A 22,409-nucleotide genomic window follows, 5' to 3' on the forward strand; every position below is an offset into this window, starting at 1 on the left:
CTCGTAACAACTTCATATGTCGTTTATGAAGGTTAGACATTCAGGTAAAGACAATTCAAACTCTACAAGTGGATAAAATTCTGAGATTTAATTCGGAATCTCATAACTTCCTATGTCAAATGGAACAATCTATAGAATTAGATGTGCTAAGCCTATACTTGTATTTCCAGTTCCCGCACTACATAAGTGACCTAAAGGCATCTCTCCTCACTCCTCAGCTATGTAACACATTGAAGTAGAATGTAAACCAAAAATGATAAGTATGTCACCAACATGGCTCGAAACATGAGGTTTGAACCTGCATAAGAAAAGCATAAAATGATTAGGTTTAAAGGACAAAGGACCTTGGATCAATTTTAACCTCCTTGCTTGGATAAGGTCTGAAAGTTTCAAACGTCTGATGATTTTGAAATTTATTCAGTTGTTTTGAGTGATTGTGTTTTGGCTATAAGTATAAAGGACATGATTTGATCGGTATTAAAGCAAGAAGATCCCAAATACATCTCATTGCCAGTCCCAATATGAAAGGGATTTGAGGCAAAACTTAGATATGCTCTGTAACCAAATAACTTGTGGCATTCAATCACATTTCAACTCATGATGTATGAATCTACTGCAGTCAAATGGCAACCATATGCCTTTATACTGGATGAACTTATCTTGTACTTGCCCTCACCTATTACCAACAGGGAGCCAGAGGTTTTGGAAATCAGTTGCACACAAAAGGCCAACTATAAATGAATAAATGTAAAATACCACCAATGTGTGAAAACAGGTTGCTGGTAAGTGCAACACCTACCTAGGACAATAGCTGTAATTTGTCTCTTTACACATTTTGAGTTATCAAATTTTAAATCCCAGTTGATCTCTAGTATAAAGGAGGGAAACGATCTCAGGTCCCCGCATTGATCTCCAAGCAGATGAATTGGTCAGGGTTATTAGCATCTGTTGCTCTTTCAAAAATGTACATGTAAGTTTAACTGTTATCATATGAACTTTTCACATCAACTGATTTGGACCTCAAGTGTGAGATGCAGGACCGCGGTCTAATTTCAAAGCCCTGCAGACTAAAGTTGGGAGTGTTTCCTGTAAGACTATCAATTCACGCCTCTTTCACACCTCTCTGCCCCGCCTCTCACACCTTTCTGACACAGCTTTTCATTCAAGTTATCCCAGCAGTCTGAAGTTTGCCCCGCGGTCTTCCTGCTTTTGGACAGTTCTGCCCCGCGGTCTAGAAATTTAGAGCCGCGGTCTAACAATTTTAGACCCGAGTTCTGTGATTTCACATCTCCGGGCTAGCTTTTCATTTCAGCGGGCTAACCAAATAGCCTGCAGTCTGCTGACATTTTTTTATTAATGATATCTACAGTTATGAACATTGCAGAATAATAATTTTTACATCACTGTACTTGTTACATTAAGAGCTACACCCTGATGTGAAACTTAATGGTAGAACATCAATTTTTCTGGAGATTCCAAATAGCTACTGTATTCCCCGATGTAAACTGACTGGTGTTACATCCAATACTAGCCTCGCTGAAAAGCGCACGTGGGAGGCGGTGTGTTGTTTGATTCCTGCGCGTGAAAGTGACCTGCTCTTCTGCCGGTTATTGACCTTTCCGGTGTTCTGGAAGCGAGTTGCGATCCCGCGTGCCGCAGAACGTGTAACATCCGGCGCCACCTACGGAAGCCGCGGGTTCATCTCTTAATCTGATAAAGTTCAAACCTTTCAACTAAAGGTTAAAAGAAGAAATTCAGGTAGAAAACCTTATGTTTACATAAGAGCGCATCTTTGGGCCATTGTTTGTCACTCGATGGTGTCCTCTCTGTGGGTTTGATAACCTCACATCTCACAGCTAGTAACAGCCATCCTCAGCTTGCCTATCAGTAAGTTCCGGACTGAAGGATTGTCTGCCCCCATAGAGCCAACCATTTCCATGATCTAACCATAGAGCCAATCATCTCCATGATCTAACCATAGAGCCAATCATCTCCATGATCTAACCATAGAGCCAACCATTTCCATGATCTAACCATAGAGCCAACCATCTCCATGATCTAACCATAGAGCCAACCATCTCCATGATCTAACCATAGAGCCAACCATCTCCATAATCTAACCATAGAGCCAATCATCTCCATAATCTAACCATAGAGCCAACCATCTCCATGATCTAACCATAGAGCCAACCATCTCCATGATCTAACCATAGAGCCAACCATTTCCATGATCTAACCATAGAGCCAATCATCTCCATAATCTAACCATAGAGCCAACCATCTCCATGATCTAACCATAGAGCCAACCATCTCCATGATCTAACCATAGAGCCAACCATCTCCATGATCTAACCATAGAGCCAATCATCTCCATAATCTAACCATAGAGCCAACCATCTCCATGATCTAACCATAGAGCCAACCATCTCCATGATCTAACCATAGAGCCAATCATCTCCATGATCTAACCATAGAGCCAACCATTTCCATGATCTAACCATAGAGCCAATCATCTCCATAATCTAACCATAGAGCCAACCATTTCCATGATCTAACCATAGAGCCAACCATCTCCATAATCTAACCATAGAGCCAACCATCTCCATGATCTAACCATAGAGCCAACCATCTCCATGATCTAACCATAGAGCCAATCATCTCCATGATCTAAACATAGAGCCAATCACAGCCATGATCTAACCATAGAGCCAATCACCTCTATTTTTCAACACGTTTTAGCCTTTCTTCCATGTCTGAGATATTCTCATCTGTATTCGATATTGTTCCACTTTAATGTAAGCAATAAAAGAGTTTAACAGTCACTGTGCAGTAGTCTTCAAGTGCAATGTTGCTAACTGTATCTGATGTGAACCATTGGGAATTGATCTTGATTCAGTGCTATTTAATACTAAGTCACTGTGAGCTATCAATAAAATCCTGAATTGAAAGTGGCGAAAGTTCGCAATAATCCGGCGCAATCCAGTCAGATAATTGCTTTAGTTCTGCGAACAATTTTAAACATAACGACATGAGCCCGTTTCTTCAAAAGTTCAAACCTTTTAATATGAGTGGCCACAAATGCGCAGCTCTTAACTCCTTGAGGACCACATTAACACACACGTAACCTTACAGCTTAGCGGGAGCGGTTATGACGCGGTATGTAAGGTGAGACACCCACATGCACAAATCTGCCCCACCTAGCGATGCTGAGTGTTCATCTATTAATCTTACAAAGTTCAAACCTTTCAACGGAAGGTCAGTTGTTCAAATAAGAAAGTGCAGGCAGAACACATTGGGTTTATATAAGTGTGCATCTTGGGCCGTCTACTGAGAGGCTTACCCCATCGGTAGGAATCATCAAGACGACGGCAGAACATTGTGATCATGTCTGTAGCATTGGACACCTTACAGTCGATATGGTTTGATTTTAGTGAAGAAATAAAACAACTCTACAAGTTATCAAGTGTTGAATGTTATCAACAGTTATCGACATAAGAAAATACGTCATGAATGTAGCTGTTCTAGGCAGGACTTTTATCATTTCTACATCATTACAAATATGTGCATCAACTCTTCTCCCTGTAAGAACATGTTTTATTGAACTGAATATTGGTCACAATTATTGGAAGGTTTTTACATGATCTAGCGCTATGCGCTGGAGCCGGCCTCTAGTGCTAAATGTTTAGTGCATGTTGTGCCACCTACTGAAGACTGCATCTAGCGCTAAGTGCCGGAATCTGCATCTAGTGCGAAGTGCTGGCACCTGCATCTAGCACCTGGTGCTGGAGTCTGTATTTAGCGCTATATGCTGGAGCCCGTATCTAGCGCTATATGCTGGAGCCTGTATCTAGCGCTATATGCTGGAGCCCGTATCTAGCGCTATATGCTGGAGCCTGTATCTAGCGCTATATGCTGGAGCCTGTATCTAGCGCTATATGCTGGAGCCTGTATCTAGCGCTATATGCTGGAGCCCGTATCTAGCGCTATATGCTGGAGCCTGTATCTAGCGCTAAGTGCTGGGGCCTGCATCTAGCACTAAGTGTCGGAATCTGTATCTAGCGCTAAGTGCCAGAATCTGCATCTAGCGCTATGTGCTGGATCCGGTATCCATCTGTTCCTCTTCATCGTCGTCTTTCTCATCTTCTGCCGGGAGAAAAAGAAGAATAATGTTACTTTGGGCCCGACAAGGACAAAACAACAGTGGCAACATGTTGCTGTGATCACACAAAAAAGATCAAGGTTTGGTGACCTTCCACTGTTACACAGAAAGGTACAGGAACTTGATTGTAGTAGGTTAAGTGGCTGCAGATAGTGGGAGAAATCTCATTTCTTCGTTTGGAATATTTTCTTATTCATGGGCACGTCTCTAGGTCTTTTTCTTGCTCTGGTTGAATAATTTACTATCATGGCAGCAACAGGAATAAAGAGTGAAATAAGAAAATGCATGACTAACCTTCCAGCATGGCCTGCAGTTCATGGATGGACGTCACCAACACATGGAACTGTTTCTGTCGCATCTCCATCTAAACAGGGCACAAACACAATACATGGAACTGTTTTTGTCGCATCTCCATCTAAACAGGACACAAACACAATACATGGAACTGTTTCTGTCGCATCTCCATCTAAACAGGGCACAAACACAACACATGGAACTGTTTCTGTCGCATCTCCATCTAAACAGGGCACAAATACAATACATGGAACTGTTTTTGTCGCATCTCCATCTAAACAGGACACAAACACAATACATGGAACTGTTTCTGTCGCATCTCCATCTAAACAGGGCACAAACACAACACATGGAACTGTTTCTGTCTCATCTCCATCTAAACAGGGCACAAACACAACACATGGAACTGTTTCTGTCGCATCTCCATCTAAACAGGGCACAAATACAATACATGGAACTGTTTCTGTTGCATCTCCATCTAAACAGGGCACAAATACAATACATGGAACTGTTTCTGTCGCATCTCCATCTAAACAGGGCACAAACACAATACATGGAACTGTTTCTGTCGCATCTCCATCTAAACAGGGCACAAACACAACACATGGAACTGTTTCTGTCGCATCTCCATCTAAACAGGGCACAAACACAATACATGATCTAGTGCTATGTGCTGGGGCCTGCACATTCATCTCGACCTCTATGAAAAGCGGCCCTGAGGGCCGATTAGAGTATGTTTCGAGAATAAATAAAGGCACAAACAAACATGGAACTGTTTCTGTCGCATCTCCATCTAAACAGGGCACAAACACAACACATGGAACTGTTTCTGTCGCATCTCCATCTAAACAGGGCACAAACACAATACATGCAACTGTTTCTGTCGCATCTCCATCTAAACAGGGCACAAACACAATACATGGAACTGTTTCTGTCGCATCTCCATCTAAACAGGGCACAAACACAACACATGGAACTGTTTCTGTCGCATCTCCATCTAAACAGGGCACAAACACAATACATGGAACTGTTTCTGTCGCATCTCCATCTAAACAGGGCACAAACACAATACATGGAACTGTTTCTGTCGCATCTCCATCTAAACAGGGCACAAACACAATACATGGAACTGTTTCTGTCGCATCTCCATCTAAACAGGGCACAAACACAATACATGGAACTGTTTCTGTCGCATCTCCATCTAAACAGGGCACAAACACAATACATGGAACTGTTTCTGTCGCATCTCCATCTAAACAGGGCACAAACACAACACATGGAACCGTTTCTGTCGCATCTCCATCTAAACAGGGCACAAACACAACACATGGAACTGTTTCTGTTGCATCTCCATCTAAACAGGGCACAAACACAATACATGGAACTGTTTCTGTCGCATCTCCATCTAAACAGGACACAAACACAACACATGGAACTGTTTCTGTCGCATCTCCATCTAAACGGCACAAACACAACACATGGAACTGTTTCTGTCGCATCTCCATCTAAACAGGGCACAAACACAATACATGGAACTGTTTCTGTCGCATCTCCATCTAAACAGGGCACAAACACAACACATGGAACCGTTTCTGTCGCATCTCCATCTAAACAGGGCACAAACACAACACATGGAACTGTTTATGTCGCATCTCCATCTAAACGGCACAAACACAACACATGGAACTGTTTCTGTCGCATCTCCATCTAAACGGCACAAACACAATACATGGAACTGTTTCTGTCGCATCTCCATCTAAACAGGGCACAAACACAACACATGGAACTGTTTCTGTCGCATCTCCATCTAAACAGGGCACAAACACAACACATGGAACCGTTTCTGTCGCATCTCCATCTAAACAGGGCACAAACACAACACATGGAACTGTTTCTGTCGCATCTCCATCTAAACGGCACAAACACAACACATGGAACTGTTTTTGTCGCATCTCCATCTAAACGGCACAAACACAACACATGGAGCTGTTTCTGTCGCATCTCCATCTAAACAGGGCACAAACACAACACATGGAACTGTTTCTGTCGCATCTCCATCTAAACGGCACAAACACAACACATGGAACTGTTTCTGTCGCATCTCCATCTAAACGGCACAAACACAATACATGGAACTGTTTCTGTCGCATCTCCATCTAAACAGGGCACAAACACAACACATGGAACTGTTTCTGTCGCATCTCCATCTAAACAGGGCACAAACACAACACATGGAACTGTTTCTGTCGCATCTCCATCTAAACAGGGCACAAACACAACACATGGAACTGTTTCTGTCTCATCTACATCTAAACAGGGCACAAACACAACACATGGAACTGTTTCTGTCGCATCTCCATCTAAACGGCACAAACACAATACATGGAACTGTTTCTGTCGCATCTCCATCTAAACAGGGCACAAACACAACACATGGAACTGTTTCTGTCGCATCTCCATCTAAACAGGGCACAAATACAACACATGGAACTGTTTCTGTCGCATCTCCATCTAAACGGCACAAACACAACACATGGAACTGTTTTTGTCGCATCTCCATCTAAACGGCACAAACACAACACATGGAACTGTTTCTGTCGCATCTCCATCTAAACAGGGCACAAACACAATACATGGAGCTGTTTCTGTCGCATCTCCATCTAAACAGGGCACAAACACAACACATGGAACTGTTTCTGTCGCATCTCCATCTAAACAGGGCACAAACACAACACATGGAACTGTTTCTGTCGCATCTCCATCTAAACAGGGCACAAACACAACACATGGAACTGTTTCTGTCGCATCTCCATCTAAACAGGGCACAAACACAACACATGGAACTGTTTCTGTCGCATCTCCATCTAAACAGGGCACAAACACAACACATGGAACTGTTTCTGTCGCATCTCCATCTAAACAGGGCACAAATACAATACATGGAACTGTTTCTGTTGCATCTCCATCTAAACAGGGCACAAACACAACACATGGAACTGTTTCTGTCGCATCTCCATCTAAACAGGGCACAAACACAACACATGGAACTGTTTCTGTCGCATCTCCATCTAAACAGGGCACAAACACAACACATGGAACTGTTTTTGTCGCATCTCCATCTAAACAGGGCACAAACACAACACATGGAACTGTTTCTGTCGCATCTCCATCTAAACAGGGCACAAACACAACACATGGAACTGTTTCTGTCGCATCTCCATCTAAACAGGGCACAAATACAACACATGGAACTGTTTCTGTCGCATCTCCATCTAAACGGCACAAACACAACACATGGAACTGTTTTTGTCGCATCTCCATCTAAACGGCACAAACACAACACATGGAACTGTTTCTGTCGCATCTCCATCTAAACAGGGCACAAACACAATACATGGAGCTGTTTCTGTCGCATCTCCATCTAAACAGGGCACAAACACAACACATGGAACTGTTTCTGTCGCATCTCCATCTAAACAGGGCACAAACACAACACATGGAACTGTTTCTGTCGCATCTCCATCTAAACAGGGCACAAACACAACACATGGAACTGTTTCTGTCGCATCTCCATCTAAACAGGGCACAAACACAATACATGGAACTGTTTCTGTCGCATCTCCATCTAAACAGGGCACAAACACAACACATGGAACTGTTTCTGTCGCATCTCCATCTAAACAGGGCACAAATACAATACATGGAACTGTTTCTGTTGCATCTCCATCTAAACAGGGCACAAACACAACACATGGAACTGTTTCTGTCGCATCTCCATCTAAACAGGGCACAAACACAACACATGGAACTGTTTCTGTCGCATCTCCATCTAAACAGGGCACAAACACAACACATGGAACTGTTTTTGTCGCATCTCCATCTAAACAGGGCACAAACACAACACATGGAACTGTTTCTGTCGCATCTCCATCTAAACAGGGCACAAACACAACACATGGAACTGTTTCTGTCGCATCTCCATCTAAACAGGGCACAAACACAACACATGGAACTGTTTCTGTCTCATCTCCATCTAAACACAACACATGGAACTGTTTCTGTCGCATCTCCATCTAAACAGGGCACAAATACAACACATGGAACTGTTTCTGTCGCATCTCCATCTAAACGGCACAAACACAACACATGGAACTGTTTTTGTCGCATCTCCATCTAAACAGGGCACAAACACAACACATGGAACTGTTTCTGTCGCATCTCCATCTAAACAGGGCACAAACACAATACATGGAGCTGTTTCTGTCGCATCTCCATCTAAACAGGGCACAAACACAACACATGGAACTGTTTCTGTCGCATCTCCATCTAAACAGGGCACAAACACAACACATGGAACTGTTTCTGTCGCATCTCCATCTAAACAGGGCACAAACACAACACATGGAACTGTTTCTGTCGCATCTCCATCTAAACAGGGCACAAACACAACACATGGAACTGTTTCTGTCGCATCTCCATCTAAACAGGGCACAAACACAACACATGGAACTGTTTCTGTCTCATCTCCATCTAAACACAACACATGGAACTGTTTCTGTCGCATCTCCATCTAAACAGGGCACAAATACAACACATGGAACTGTTTCTGTCGCATCTCCATCTAAACGGCACAAACACAACACATGGAACTGTTTTTGTCGCATCTCCATCTAAACGGCACAAACACAACACATGGAACTGTTTCTGTCGCATCTCCATCTAAACAGGGCACAAACACAACACATGGAACTGTTTCTGTCGCATCTCCATCTAAGCAGGGCACAGAGTTGTCATGTTTTTGTAATACCATGTATGTGTAAGGATTGTGTTTATGGAATTTGTAGATTCATTAGGATTTCAATGTAATCTGTATACTTTGTTATATTTGTGTCAGCCTCACCTCTTTTTCTCATGACCTAAATGAAAAGCGGCTTGCAGGCAGATTTGAGATTTTTGTGTGAATAAAGGCTCAAACTAAGAAACAAGTCAACACAAAGTCATCTCATGGATGTAAGATCTATGCACCCGTGTAACAAATTTGAGAAAGAAACGTTTAGGGCTACATCAATTCATTTCTCTAGGTCTTGGCCATTTTTATATACAAATTCACCAATATGACGAGATGAAAACACCAGGCTGTGTCTGTGACTTTCCTCTCAGATTTTATCAGCGAGTTCAGCAGCTAGAACCGCGGCAGGAAGTTCCTTACCTGCTGGTGTCCCACCTGTTCTGTCTTAGCTGTTAAGGTTCCTTACCTTGGCCTCCAGACCCTCTCGGGAGTCCTTCAGTGTCTTCAGTTCCTTCTGCAGCTCCTCAAGTCTCCTGTGGACAGAAAACACTTTCTCTCAAAAACACAAATCAGTTTTGTTAAATCTAAGACTTTTTCCGTGCTAAATCACCCCTGGTTTGCCTGCATCTTAAACAGTGCACTGGCCACTCATGTGCTTCACACCACAGAAAGGAGACAACAGCAGAACTGAGAAAGGAGTGAAAGTGAAAGTACCTCATGGTCTGCTGTCTGTCTGGATGCTGCTGGATGACCTTGGCGAGGGCGTCGTACTCTACAGGATGAACAGGAAGATGAAGGTCATTTATATACTTATGTCTATAGTTTAAAGTTGATAAAAAGACTCTTTATCAGTTTATACAAAACCAAGTGTTTTATTCAACCAAAGTTTCCTTCTGTCACCGTCCTCAGGGCAGTTCTGACTGGATCACGTTGCGCTTCAGCTATAGCTGAGGCTGATTACAGATGCGGTCCCAAAAGCAAAGTATTTACATGTACAGAGATAGTATGCTGCCCCGACCGCTAAGCTATGAGATGTACAGAGATAGTATGCTGCCCCGACGGCTAAGCTATGAGATGTACAGAGATAGTATGCTGCCCCGACAGCTAAGCTATGAGATAGTTAATGTGGTGTTTACATTACAAACTGTAAGCAGCGACACCTGTGCTGCAGTGCAACGTGATCAGTCAGAATTGCCCTGAGGAAGGTGACAGACGGTCACAGATGCGTTGGTTGAATAAAACTTGATGAAACTATTCATGGGAATCATTAACATGTATATCTATAAATTTCTTCTGCTTTTTCCTTAGTTTTACATACCAGACAAGTTCTCTGAGTGTCTAACTCTAAGTTTCCAGGGAAACGACAAGTTTTACCTTGTCTGTTCTTGCGGACTCTCTTGGCGTGCTGAAGTTCCTGCTTGCAGTCGCCGATCTTCGTGTGGGCGTCTTCGATACTCTGTTCTGAAGAAACAAACAACAATTGACTACATGGAACAGGAAAACCAGCATTGAGTACTGTCCTGACAAACAGCAATCATTAAATAAAACTGATTTATTTGCATGAAAGCTCACCTGTGTTAAAAAGTTATAAGTTATTGTGGCACAATTAAATTGTTATCAAGTTGAAGCCAACATTCACTTTGAGTTTGATGCCATACAGCAAAAGTTTTGGCATGTCCTTTTTCTTTAAGTTCTGGACCTTAAAAGTAAAATGTATCTGAGATGTTCTCACCTATATCTGTGTAGAGCTGTTCGTAGTTGTTGATCTCGTGGGTGTTCATGTTGTGGATGAGCTGAGTTTTCTCCATGGCATGTTCACACTGGGCCAGCTGTGCCAGCATGCGCTGATAGGTGGCGCTGCTGCACAGGGAGGGAAAAGGTTAAATGATTTGGAAGCACTGCTGTGCCAGCATGCGCTGATAGGTGGCGCCACTGCACAGGGAGGGTAAAGTTTAAATGGTTTGGAAGCACTGCTGAGCCAGCATGCGCTGATAGGTGGCGCCGCTGCACAGGGAGGGAAAAGGTTAAATGATTTGGAAGCACTGCTGTGCCAGCATGCGCTGATAGGTGGCGCTGCTGCAGAGGGAGGGAAAAGGTTAAATGATTTGGACGCACTGCTGTGCCAGCATGCGCTGATAGGTGGCGCCACTGCAAAGGGAGGGTAAAGTTTATCAATAAATGGCTAGAAAGCATTGCAGTAAAAGGTTACCTCTTATCAGCCTACATTGATGATTGTGATTTGATTCCGGTCAGGACTTAGGGGTCAGCAGTTAAGGTTAAGAACCAGGGGTTAAAGGTCAGGGGCTAAGGTTACCTCTCCTCCTCTGATCAACCAGGACGTTAGCATATAAAGGGGTTTTGATTAAGGTGAGGGGTTAAGATAGAGGGTCAGGTGTAAAGGGTCAGAAGATAAGGTTAAGGGTCAGGGGCTAAGGTACCTTTCCTCCTCTGATCCAGGTGTACATCAACAAATACTGATGTGCCAGGGGTTGAGGTTCAGAAGTTAAGGTTCAGGGGTTAAAGTTAAGGGTCAGGGGTTAAGGTTACCTCTCCTCCTCTGACCCCGGGGTGTTGCACCACTTCATGAAGGTCTTCATCAGCGTGCTCACGCGCTTGTCGTCCCCGATGCCGTCCCCGTCAATCAGCAGCCGCTTGCGGATTATGTCATCTGCACAACAAACATGGCGGTCAGTCAGATGGGGAAATACTGCGGATCAGTTAAGGTCCTCCTGCACCGTACATGGTAATGGTGGTGCCAATCTCTGGTTCAAAGCCCTTGGGCCACCACCTCACCACCGCAGGAGGTTAGTCCACTGAACACACACAGTGGTGTGTGTTCAGTGCTCACATACTCCTTCCCATATGCCTTAGTGCTCACATACTCCTTCCCATATGCTCAGTGTTCACATACTCCTTCCCATATGCTCAGTGTTCACATACTCCTTCCCATATGCTCAGTGCTCACATACTTCTTCCCATCTGCTTAGTGCTTCAGGCAGAGAAATATAGAATGCACCATTTACAGTCTCTGGTGTGACTAAGCCAGGGATAAGAGCAGCCCGTCAGTGACAACAGAAAATAGTCATTCCTGACGTTAATTACTCGACATGAACCTGAACCAAACATGGAGCTTTTCACAAAAGGTTTTTCTTCTCCCCTGCCAGAATGTGCCCCCCCACCCCTGACACTTCGCCTAGTAAACAGTCCTGACATAAACCAGAGCAGCCGATACTGAAACTCCTGCTGTAAACAGCGAGCTGCTGGCATCCAGCCACAACTGGGTTATCATGTATGTGCCAGAACTGCACTCAACTGGCACACACATCTGTGTCTGATATTTTCCCTCCTAACGTCGCTGTTTCAAGATGTGTCCAGCCCTGGTTCTGCAGGTTTCTGCCATCACTGCGGCCCTGTGTGCAGCACAGCTGGTGCTCACAGCCGGCCAGCCCCTGGAGCCAGCTGGAACCGGTACCACCGACAGTCCCCAGGTCTGTATCTGTAGTGGGTTTAGTCCCTAACCCTAACCCTTCTGCAGGTTTCTGCCATCACTGCGGCCCTGTGTGCAGCACAGCTGGCGCTCACAGCCGGCCAGCCCCTGGAGCCAGCTGGAACCGGTACCACCGACAGTCCCCAGGTCTGTATCTGTAGTGGGTTTAGACCCTAACCCTAACCCTTCCGTAGGTTTCTGCCATTGCTGCGGGCCTGTGTGCAGCACAGCTGGCGCTCACAGCCGGCCAGCCCCTGGAGCCAGCTGGAACCGGTACAACCGATCACCCTGCTGGTCATCAGGTTTGTATCTGTAGTGCATGGCTCGAAATAGTGGGTGCATGTGCACCCAGTGCACCCAAAATTGGAGCTGTGCACCTAATTTTCGACTCTGGGTGCACTGGTGCACCTATATATTTTTGTAGCCTATAGGGTTAAGGTACTATTGTACACCAGTATACAGAATATTCTTGAAATGTAAGTATAAAAAACAGCATGATAACTTTTTGCTGTACTTTATTTAATGTATTATTTGTTTGAAATTTTGAAGTTAGCTATAGAATTACAGATTGAATTTCTTAAGAAAGGCAGCAGCGTTAAACTTTGTAATTATGTTCTGAAGAACATTCAACTTTATTTTATCTGGTGCACCCAAAATTCTTTCTGTGCACCCAATTTTTTGAGTTGGGTGCACCAGTGCACCTATTCCCAAAGATGAATTTCAAGCCTTGGTAGTGGGTTTAGTCCCTAACCCTAACCCTTCTGTAGTGGGTTTAGTCCCTAACCCTAACCCTTCTGTAGCGGGTTTAGTCCCTAACCCTAACCCTTCTGTAGTTTTCTGTGTCAGCACAGCCGGCCAGCCCCTGGAGCAGCCTGGAACAGGTACCACTGCAGGTCTCCAGGTCTGTACTAGTAGCTGTAGTTGGGCCAGTTGGTTTTGTCTCAACTTCAAGCCCTCCTGTAGGTTAGCTAGGTGCCACTAGAACAGGTTCGAGTCCTTAGGACGTTAGTATGGGCTATTACAAGTATTAGCCATGTTCCAACCTTCATTTATTTACTTATTGTACAGTACCTGGTAATTTTGGTCCAATGAACCTGTACAAAACTGGAGGTTCTGTACAAACGTAACGTCTCTGTTTCATGTCAAGATTAGTACAAAAGAAACAACAACTTCTTTTCAGTAAAGCTAACATTGGACTACATTTCCTACTATGCCAGGCCGCCCTGTGCCCGTGTGAAGCCAGTATGAGGCAGCAGCACGACAGTCTGGTGGGGGAGGTGACGAAACTGTCTGAGAAAACAGACCTGCAGCTGGAGGGGATCCACGACTCGATACGCAGGCTGGAGAAGGTTTCTGCACTTCTCTTTTATCCCCCCCCCCCAGGGCTATATCCCAACAATTGCCAACTATAACAGAGGTCAGCTCATCAGTCTTAACTACTGCGAGATTGAGGGAAGTAGATATCTGTAGCTCCGTCTGAAATGCCGAGTGAAGTAGCGCTAGCCATAGGTAACTTCTGGGCAAGGTTCTTGAGTCTAATAAAATGACTGATGCCCTGTACTCCCAGCAGAGTCTAACAGAATGACTGATGCCCTGTACTCCCAGCAGAGTCTAACAGAATGACTGATGCCCTGTACTCCCAGCAGAGTCTAACAGAATGACTGATGCCCTGTACTCCCAGCAGAGTCTAACAGAATGACTGATGCCCTGTACTCCCAGCAGAGTCTAACAGAATGACTGATGCCCTGTACTCCCAGCAGAGTCTAACAGAATGACTGATGCCCTGTACTCCCAGCAGAGTCTAACAGAATGACTGATGCCCTGTACTCCCAGCAGAGTCTAACAGAATGACTGATGCCCTGTACTCCCAGCAGAGTCTAACAGAATGACTGATGCCCTGTACTCCCAGCAGAGTCTAACAGAATGACTGATGCCTAGGCCTGTACTCCCAGCAGAGTCTAACAGAATGACTGATGCCCTGTACTCCCAGCAGAGTCTAACAGAATGACTGATGCCCTGTACTCCCAGCAGAGTCTAACAGAATGACTGATGCCTAGGCCTGTACTCCCAGCAGAGTCTAACAGAATGACTGATGCCCTGTACTCCCAGCAGAGTCTAACAGAATGACTGATGCCCTGTACTCCCAGCAGAGTCTAACAGAATGACTGATGCCCTGTACTCCCAGCAGAGTCTAACAGAATGACTGATGCCCTGTACTCCCAGCAGAGTCTAACAGAATGACTGATGCCCTGTACTCCCAGCAGAGTCTAACAGAATGACTGATGCCCTGTACTCCCAGCAGAGTCTAACAGAATGACTGATGCCCTGTACTCCCAGCTGCTCCTGAGCCTCCAGCTCTCCTCCACACCGCAGCATCAGGACCAGACTAAGGAGGCGCCAGGTGTGCAAGACACCCCCACAAGTCTTCCCAACACTCCGCCCAGGGACAAGACACCAGGTATGGGACAGTCTCAAACAAGCACAATAGGACAGTCTCAGACAAGCCACCAGGTAGCTACTAGTATAGGATCCGGACAGTCTTAAAGTTAAAGTCAAGTCTTGCTTCATCAGCCTACCTTTATCACAACTTCTTACATCATAACTTACTTCCAAGAGAACCTGGGCTGGTTGGTCTATTTTCTGCATCCCTGCATCCCACTGTCTATTAAGTATTATCATGTGCAAGGTACTGGTAAGACAGTTTCTGACCCTGAACCAAATGCATCCATCTGTGACAGAAGCACCTGCGGAGGACTGCTCCCAGCTGTATCGCCGTGGTTACCGCACCAGCGGAGTGTTCACCATTAGCCCGCGGGCAGGCGCGCAGTTCCGCATCTGGTGCGACATGGAGACGGCAGGTACGTTACCATAGTAACACCTGTATCACCGTAGTTACTAAACCAGCAGCATGTTTTCCTCTACAATACTAGTATTGTGCATCTATACTAGATTCCGAATTTAGATGATAAAACCATTCATATCACAAAGAAGCTTTCACTCTTGACTGCAGAGATCTCCCGAGCTCTCCCTGGGCACACTGCTTTCCCTGGGCACACTGCTATCCCTGGACACTCTGCTTTCCCTGGGCACTCTGCTTTCCCTGGGCACTCTGCTTTCCCTGGGCACTCTGCTTTCCCTGGGCACTCTGCTTTCCCTGGGCACTCTGCTTTCCCTGGGCACTCTGCTTTCCCTGGGCACTCTGCTTTCCCTGGGCACACTGCTTTCCTTTCCCTGGGCACACTGTATTGTTGAACCAGCATTAATAATTTACAGGCTCTGTGAAGAAAATTCACACTGCACCTTTGCACCTAAATGTACCGAAAGGCTTGTATTGTTATGGAAATTGTGAGAAGTTCATGTACACAAGATCTGTTGGTGGCTCAACTTTTCCAACATCAAACATAACAGACTAACCTGGTTAGTTAACTGGTTAATGATTCTGTTTGGTACAGGCGGTGGTTGGTCGGTTATCCAGAGGCGCGTGGACGGTTCAGTCCCGTTTAACCGGACATGGGATGAGTACAAGTGGGGGTTTGGGACCGTGGAGGGGGAGTTCTGGCTGGGAAACGACAAAATCCACCAGCTGACAGACCGGGGGGACTTGAGGCTTCGGGTCGACATCCAGGACTGGGAGGGGAACGCGGCGTACGCAGAGTATAACACCTTCAGGTGAGAACACTGCGTATGCGGAGTATAACACCTTCAGGTGAGAACACTGCGTACACTGAGTCCAACACTTTCCTTGGGACATAGTTTTTTGTGTATCAGTACTACATTGTATTACACAGTCACTATATACTCCTGACCTCAAATGTAGGAACAGTTCAGGCTGTCTGACAAAAGGAAAATATAAATAAAGATAAAGTATCCAGAAAACATTACTGACTACAGTTTTTGTTTCATAGGATTTATCTGGGCCTTCTATTTGATTACATGTAACTCCATAATCCAAGAAAACTACTTTATGCTTGATTGCATTTTCCAGGCTGTCTGACGAGAGGAACAAGTACCGACTGCAGATCTACGGCTACTCTGGCACCGCGGGCGACGCCATGACGGGAAGCGACCCCAACAACGGAGCGCCGTTCTCGACACTCGACCGAGACAACGACGGACACACCGGGACGTCCTGCGCCCAGCGCTACGGTGGACAGGTATGTAGTTGGAATCCCTGCCTCCGGAACCAGAAGTCATGAGTTCTAATCCTGGCTTTTGTCGCTCACCCGACATGCACGCTACCAGAAATGGTCAGTCCTTGGGACGGGCTGTTAAGCCGTGGTCCACTGTTCAGTGTACTTTGGTCCAAAGAGCTAGGGGAATTGCCCAGTACAATGAACCTGTAAATACCAGTGCTAGTACTGCGCATAACGCCTGTCATCTCTGTCGCTACCAGTGGAAGAATATATAGTTCTTCAGTGAGCTAAACTGGATCGACATCACTTTCCCTCTCTCCCCTTTCTCCGCAGGGCGGCTGGTGGTTCCACAACTGCGGGCAGTCGTACCTGAACGGGCGCTACATGCGGGCCTGCGGCTTTGCCTGTCCGTACGCGCAGGGCGTCGTCTGGAGCGAGTGGAAGAACTTCCACTACTCACTCCAACTGGCCTCCATGAAAGTCAGGCCGAACAACTTCCAACTCGGCCACAACAAGAACTAAAAACTTCCACTACTCTCTCCAACAGGCCGCCATGAAAGTCCGGCCGAACAACTTCCGACTCAGCCACAACAAAAACTAAAAACTTCCACTACTCACTCCAACAGGCTGCCATGATAGACCGCTCGAACAACTTCCAACTCGGCCACAACAAAAACTAAAAACTTCCACTATTCACTCCAACAAGCCGCCATGAAAGTCCGGCCGAACAACTTCCAACTCAGCCACAACAAGAACTAAAAACTTCCACTACTCACTCCAACAAGCCGCCATGAAAGTCCGGCCGAACAACTTCCAACTCAGCCACAACAAGAACTAAGAACTTCCACTACTCACTCCAACAGGCTGCCATGAAAGTCCGGCCGAACAACTTCCAACTCAGCCACAACAAGAACTAAAAACTTCCACTACTCACTCCAACAGGCCGCCATGAAAGTCAGGCCGAACAACTTCCAACTCAACAAGAACTAAAAACTTCCACTACTCACTCCAACAAGCCGCCATGAAAGTCAGGCCGAACAACTTCCAACTCAACAAGAACTAAGAACTTCCACTACTCTCCAACAGGCCGCCATGAAAGTCCGGCCTAACAACTTCCAACTCAACAAGAACTAAAAACTTCCACTACTCACTCCAACAAGCCGCCATGAAAGTCAGGCCGAACAACTTCCAACTCAGCCACAACAAGAACTAAAAACTTCCACTACTCTCCAACAGGCCGCCATGAAAGTCAGGCCTAACAACTTCCAACTCAGCCACAACAAGAACTAAAAACTTCCACTACTCACTCCAACAAGCCGCCATGAAAGTCCGGCCTAACAACTTCCAACTCGGCCACAACAAGAACTTAAACTTCCACTACTCACTCCAACAAGCCGCCATGAAAGTCAGGCCGAACAACTTCCAACTCAGCCACAAAAATTAAACAGTTTATACCGAAGCAAAACAGTCTATTTTCATCCATGTAAAAATAAACAACAGCAGATATACTGTACTTGTCATCAGTTATAATTTCGATGGCTATTAATTTGGTACGTTCGGTATAATTGGTGTATTTACTTGCTACACAGATCTAGATTGAGTATCAGCATAAAGTCAAGTAACGAATGGGTTAAGGACGAAAAGACCTGATAGTGAAACCATCTAGCATTAGCGTCAACATAATCTTCGGTCTGACTTGGAGTCAGTGTACTACAAATTATGTGTCATTATTTGATAATCTTGATGCTCCACGTCAACAAAGGAAAATCTAATAAAAACGACTTTGAAATGGAAGCGCTGGATCTGATTCTTTTGTCCCGATAACTTCCCATGAACGGCGTTATTTGTCACACACCTCCTTGATATGCAGGTTAGGAATTAAGCTATGAACTGTGCTGTGTATATCGACAAATAAATAAATAGACAGATGATGAATGTATTTTTGAAGGTAAATTACCTTCAAAAATACATTTATCATCTGTGTTGTATTATACCCATGCGCCCCCCTCCCACACATGTAAGTTCCACAACACACAATAACACAATTTGTTTATTTAATATTTAGCCCCAAGGAAAAGTCTCCAGCACAACGTATATGACATAATCACACAGCCCGGTCCGCAGTGCCAGCTTCTGACAGAATGATGCCGACAATACGGGAAATACAGGCGATAAACTTAGCTCAGAACTTACCGTCTGACATGGAGGCCGCCATGTTGCCAGTACCACACACCCGCAGCAAAATATACCTGATGAGCCATAGAGATCATTTCTGTCTAGCTGTTGGAATAACATCGTCAACGTATCAAATCACATTATTAAAAAAATATTAAAAAAAGGTAGTCATTTGTCTAGGGAGTTAATTTTGAATCTTCAGCTTGTTATAGAGTAAAATTTGTTCTCATCCGCTGATATTTGCCAAGGTGTATGGGGTCGTGGTAATTGCCGTAACTTGGCCCGTTGCTGTGGCGCCGAGCATGAAAATCTTTCCTCAGCGGGACGACAACAACTTTCCCTCCCCGCTTAAACTCTCCCTCCCCGCCTCTAACTCTCCCTCCCCGCCCCGCTAGAACCCGGGAACTGCCGATCGGACACTAGCGTCTCAGCCACGGTACAGGAGCCGCTGATTCTGCGGGAAAGTTTCGGGTGGGCTGGTTTGAAGGGTCGCCATGGAGTTTGACACGGCTCGGGTCTGAGGAACTCGGGAGACTTCGGCTCTGAGGAACTCGGAAGTCAGACGACAGGTTCGCCGTCTGGGACCAACTTATATTTCTACCCCCTGTAAGTCTGTTCTAGGCTTTCATTTACTTTCTTCGAGTACAAAAAAATGAGATTTATTTCCAGCGTGCATCTGTTATATGGAGTTTGTGGGTGTTTGAACAAGTTACACGGTTGTTGTGCGCCGGTGTCATCTTCAGGGCACACCGCTACCGCCCCGACCCATCTCAGAAAATATCGTCTGAACCCGTGAACAACACTGCACAGACGTGAGGAAGTGTGAAAACTCGTGCCTCATGTCTCCAGTCGTGCCGTGTGAGGTCGGATCCCGGCCAAACGCCGTGTTTATTTAGCTGTTCTAAAGCCACCACCTGGGGTCTATTGTTGCCACTAAAGTTGGCTCCTTTCAGCGTCTTGGGCACCACTTCACCAATCTTAGGCAGAAACACTTGTGAGATGTGCTAAATATTTGTGACACGTCCATATAACAGTAGCCATATGGCCATGTACGGGTGGCATGTTTGTAAACACGATTCTTGTTTTGACAAACTTTACACAAACATACACTTCAGAGTTAACGTTTTTAACTTGTAAAAACACTATTACATTGTAAGTGTGAAAGACAGTATTGAAAATGAGACTTAATACCATGCAAAGTCAGAAGCCATGGTTTGCAATTTGCTGTTGATTTTTGAAAAGTAATAATAGCAATTGATCTGTGTTTTATTGATTAAGTGAGGTGAGAAAACGAGCAAAAGAATTTTTTAAGAATTGATATCACTTTATCAGTGTCCAGTTCAAGGTAAACTTGTGTGGGAAAAGCTGCACATGTGGCTCCATCTCTGGTTTACTCGTGAGTTAGTATGTTAGTCTGCGTGGTGACTATTTTAGTAGCCAGGTGAACTTCACATATGGTGGTGCTACATGCATCTGAGTGTGGAACAGGGAAACTTTAATAGTGTTCAATAGATGCCATTAACAGTTAACTTGGTATGGAACGTTGCAGGCAACTATTATCACATTCAACAGGTTCAAAACTGGTCTAAGCCTTTTTCAGCATCTGGATATGCAGGTTAGTGTAGGTAAACTTAGAATAGTGCAGGTACCGGTGTTTCTGATGTCTACCAGCACAGGTGTATGTGGATTTGCTACACTGATCATTGCCACCTGTAAAATGTTAAACAAAGAATAAAATGGTTTCTTCACATTTCCAGGGTTATCCAAGATTCCAACATATGCATGTAAAACTACTATCATTTACTACCTGAAATCTGGGAAGATTTGTCTGGTGCAGGAAATGTTGAATGTCACCTATAGGAAGTGCTTTTTGTTTCCTGGTTAAATCTTTGCAAAGCACACTTTTATCATGTTTTTATCATTTTATCATGTTTTTGAAAATCATCTTTGGCCTGATGAATAATTGATGAGACTGTTACTAGTAGAAGTCCATACTAGTACATTACAGGCCTTCACACCGCAGACCATGGGGCCTTTGCGTCACCTGTTGCTTGTGACAGGTCTCTCGTTTCAGTCTAGTGATGCACGAGATCGACATATCTAAAAAAACAAGTTCTGTTCTTGTCTACATCACGTCATCTTAATCTGCCACAATGACTGTTTCTGTCAGTAATTATAACGTCACTGCATGTTAACCTGCCACCGTCTGTAAGTAATTACTGTAACAGCTTTTAGATCAATGACCCTGTGACCCCGCAGACAATAGCTGATTGACTCTCCCAGGTGTGTAATACCTGTGTAACACCTGTGTAACACCTGTGGGGCACCTGTAGCCTGGGGCAGTTCTTCTGTTTCCCTCTTGTAATGAGGGAGTTTCACCGACTCGGCCACACCCTCGCTTTCACACAATATCTCAAACAGTCTGTCACACTTGCACTGTTGGATGCATTCCATAGCCAAGCTATTCAGGCTATTATTGACATCAATAACATTCCATTTATTCTCAAATCCGGCTGACTTATTGTTGTGATGCTGTGTTGTTTTCTTACCACTCCTTCTGACGTCTCCTGAATGCTTCCATGGATAAATAACATCTTTGTGAGGACTGTTTTCTCAACCTTTTGTCTCCCCTGAGTCTTACATGTTACCAGCCTGGACCAACTGTCTGACCTGTTGTTTTAAACTCAGGTATATTCAAACCTTACAAAGTCTTGCCTTTAGTTTGTAGATGATATGCTGCATATCATAACAGGTTATCTGGCAGTAAAAGACCAGTGTTTAACAGTTAACTAGTTTTGAATTGAATGATAAATTCCATTATGTCTCAAGCCGTTCCCAGCTTTATTTGGTTGATTTGGTTTCAGAGTTCAGCTGTGCATTTTCCGGGAGCTGGAATATCCGTCGGCTTCTAACGTCTTGTTTTTCACCCTTCCCAGGTTGACGATGCCACGTTGATTTCAGCATCGCAGTATCACAAGTCTGTTTCCCCCTCCCCCAAACCCCCCTCCCCCCAGGCTGACGATGCTGCAGTGATGGCGGAGTTCAGCTACGCGGTCTCCGGGAGCGGTAAGATCCGGGAGCTGGAGTCGGAGCTGCAGCAGGAACTGGAGGACCTGAAGGCGGACATCGAGGAGAACGAGCTTCTCTCCGGGCAGCCCAGCCGCAGCATCAGCTCGGTTCCCTGGCCCAAGAGCCACGAGCACTTCCGCAGGGAGCGGCAGCTCGCCTTCGACAAGGCTCTGCAGGTAACTAGTAACTATAACTAACTATCACTAACTATTACTGACTCTGCATAACTAGTAATTATGCATCAGCTCCGTTCCCTGGCCCAAGAGCCATGAGCACTTCCGCAGGGAGCGACAGCTCGCCTTC

The 22,409-nt window shown here is 45.1% G+C and overlaps 3 protein-coding genes and 1 long non-coding RNA gene across 9 annotated transcripts in view; 3 read left to right on the plus strand and 1 right to left on the minus strand.

Moving 5' to 3' along the window:
- Positions 1-3,401: 3,401 nt before the first annotated feature.
- Positions 3,402-19,175, minus strand: LOC136434303 (THO complex subunit 7 homolog). 5 transcript variants are annotated; one of them, XM_066427032.1, is made up of 8 exons: positions 19,056-19,175; positions 11,790-11,910; positions 10,975-11,102; positions 10,617-10,703; positions 9,957-10,014; positions 9,709-9,775; positions 4,454-4,523; positions 3,402-4,143 (listed from the first exon to the last, which is right to left on the minus strand). In XM_066427032.1, exons 1-8 carry the CDS (start codon positions 19,075-19,077, stop codon positions 4,088-4,090), a joined length of 609 nt encoding a protein of 202 aa, XP_066283129.1. In that variant the 5' UTR covers positions 19,078-19,175; the 3' UTR covers positions 3,402-4,087. The 5 variants fall into 5 exon arrangements, with proteins under 5 accessions (XP_066283129.1, XP_066283126.1, XP_066283125.1 ...); XM_066427029.1 differs by lacking the exon at positions 19,056-19,175 and adding an exon at positions 12,356-12,383 and having other exon boundaries at positions 3,402-4,140; XM_066427028.1 differs by lacking the exon at positions 19,056-19,175 and adding an exon at positions 12,356-12,383.
- On the plus strand, positions 12,259-17,495 carry LOC136434301 (fibrinogen-like protein 1). Of its 2 annotated transcripts, none has more exons than XM_066427025.1 (7): positions 12,259-12,876; positions 13,947-14,078; positions 15,067-15,187; positions 15,471-15,587; positions 16,182-16,398; positions 16,715-16,883; positions 17,196-17,495. In XM_066427025.1, the coding sequence occupies exons 2-7, from the start codon at positions 13,974-13,976 to the stop codon at positions 17,382-17,384; spliced, it is 918 nt and encodes a 305-aa protein (XP_066283122.1). In that variant the 5' UTR covers positions 12,259-12,876; positions 13,947-13,973; the 3' UTR covers positions 17,385-17,495. The 2 variants fall into 2 exon arrangements, with proteins under 2 accessions (XP_066283122.1, XP_066283121.1); XM_066427024.1 differs by having other exon boundaries at positions 12,262-12,876; positions 15,468-15,587.
- On the plus strand, positions 17,509-18,644 carry LOC136434305 (uncharacterized). The gene is made up of 2 exons (XR_010755731.1): positions 17,509-18,194; positions 18,273-18,644. It is a non-coding gene; the product is annotated as an uncharacterized lncRNA (long non-coding RNA).
- Positions 19,176-19,277: 102 nt separating the features above from the next.
- The window catches only part of LOC136434448 (uncharacterized), a 68,469-nt gene continuing 65,337 nt past the window's right edge, over positions 19,278-22,409 (plus strand). The window contains exons 1-2 of the mRNA XM_066427250.1: positions 19,278-19,643; positions 22,052-22,282. Of these exons, the coding sequence (XP_066283347.1) occupies positions 22,070-22,282 (213 nt within the window). The 5' untranslated portion in view covers positions 19,278-19,643; positions 22,052-22,069. The remainder of the gene's footprint in view (positions 19,644-22,051; positions 22,283-22,409) is intronic.

This window comes from Branchiostoma lanceolatum, chromosome 5, assembly GCF_035083965.1.
Source record: "Branchiostoma lanceolatum isolate klBraLanc5 chromosome 5, klBraLanc5.hap2, whole genome shotgun sequence".
In the NCBI taxonomy this organism is placed as follows: domain Eukaryota; kingdom Metazoa; phylum Chordata; class Leptocardii; order Amphioxiformes; family Branchiostomatidae; genus Branchiostoma; species Branchiostoma lanceolatum.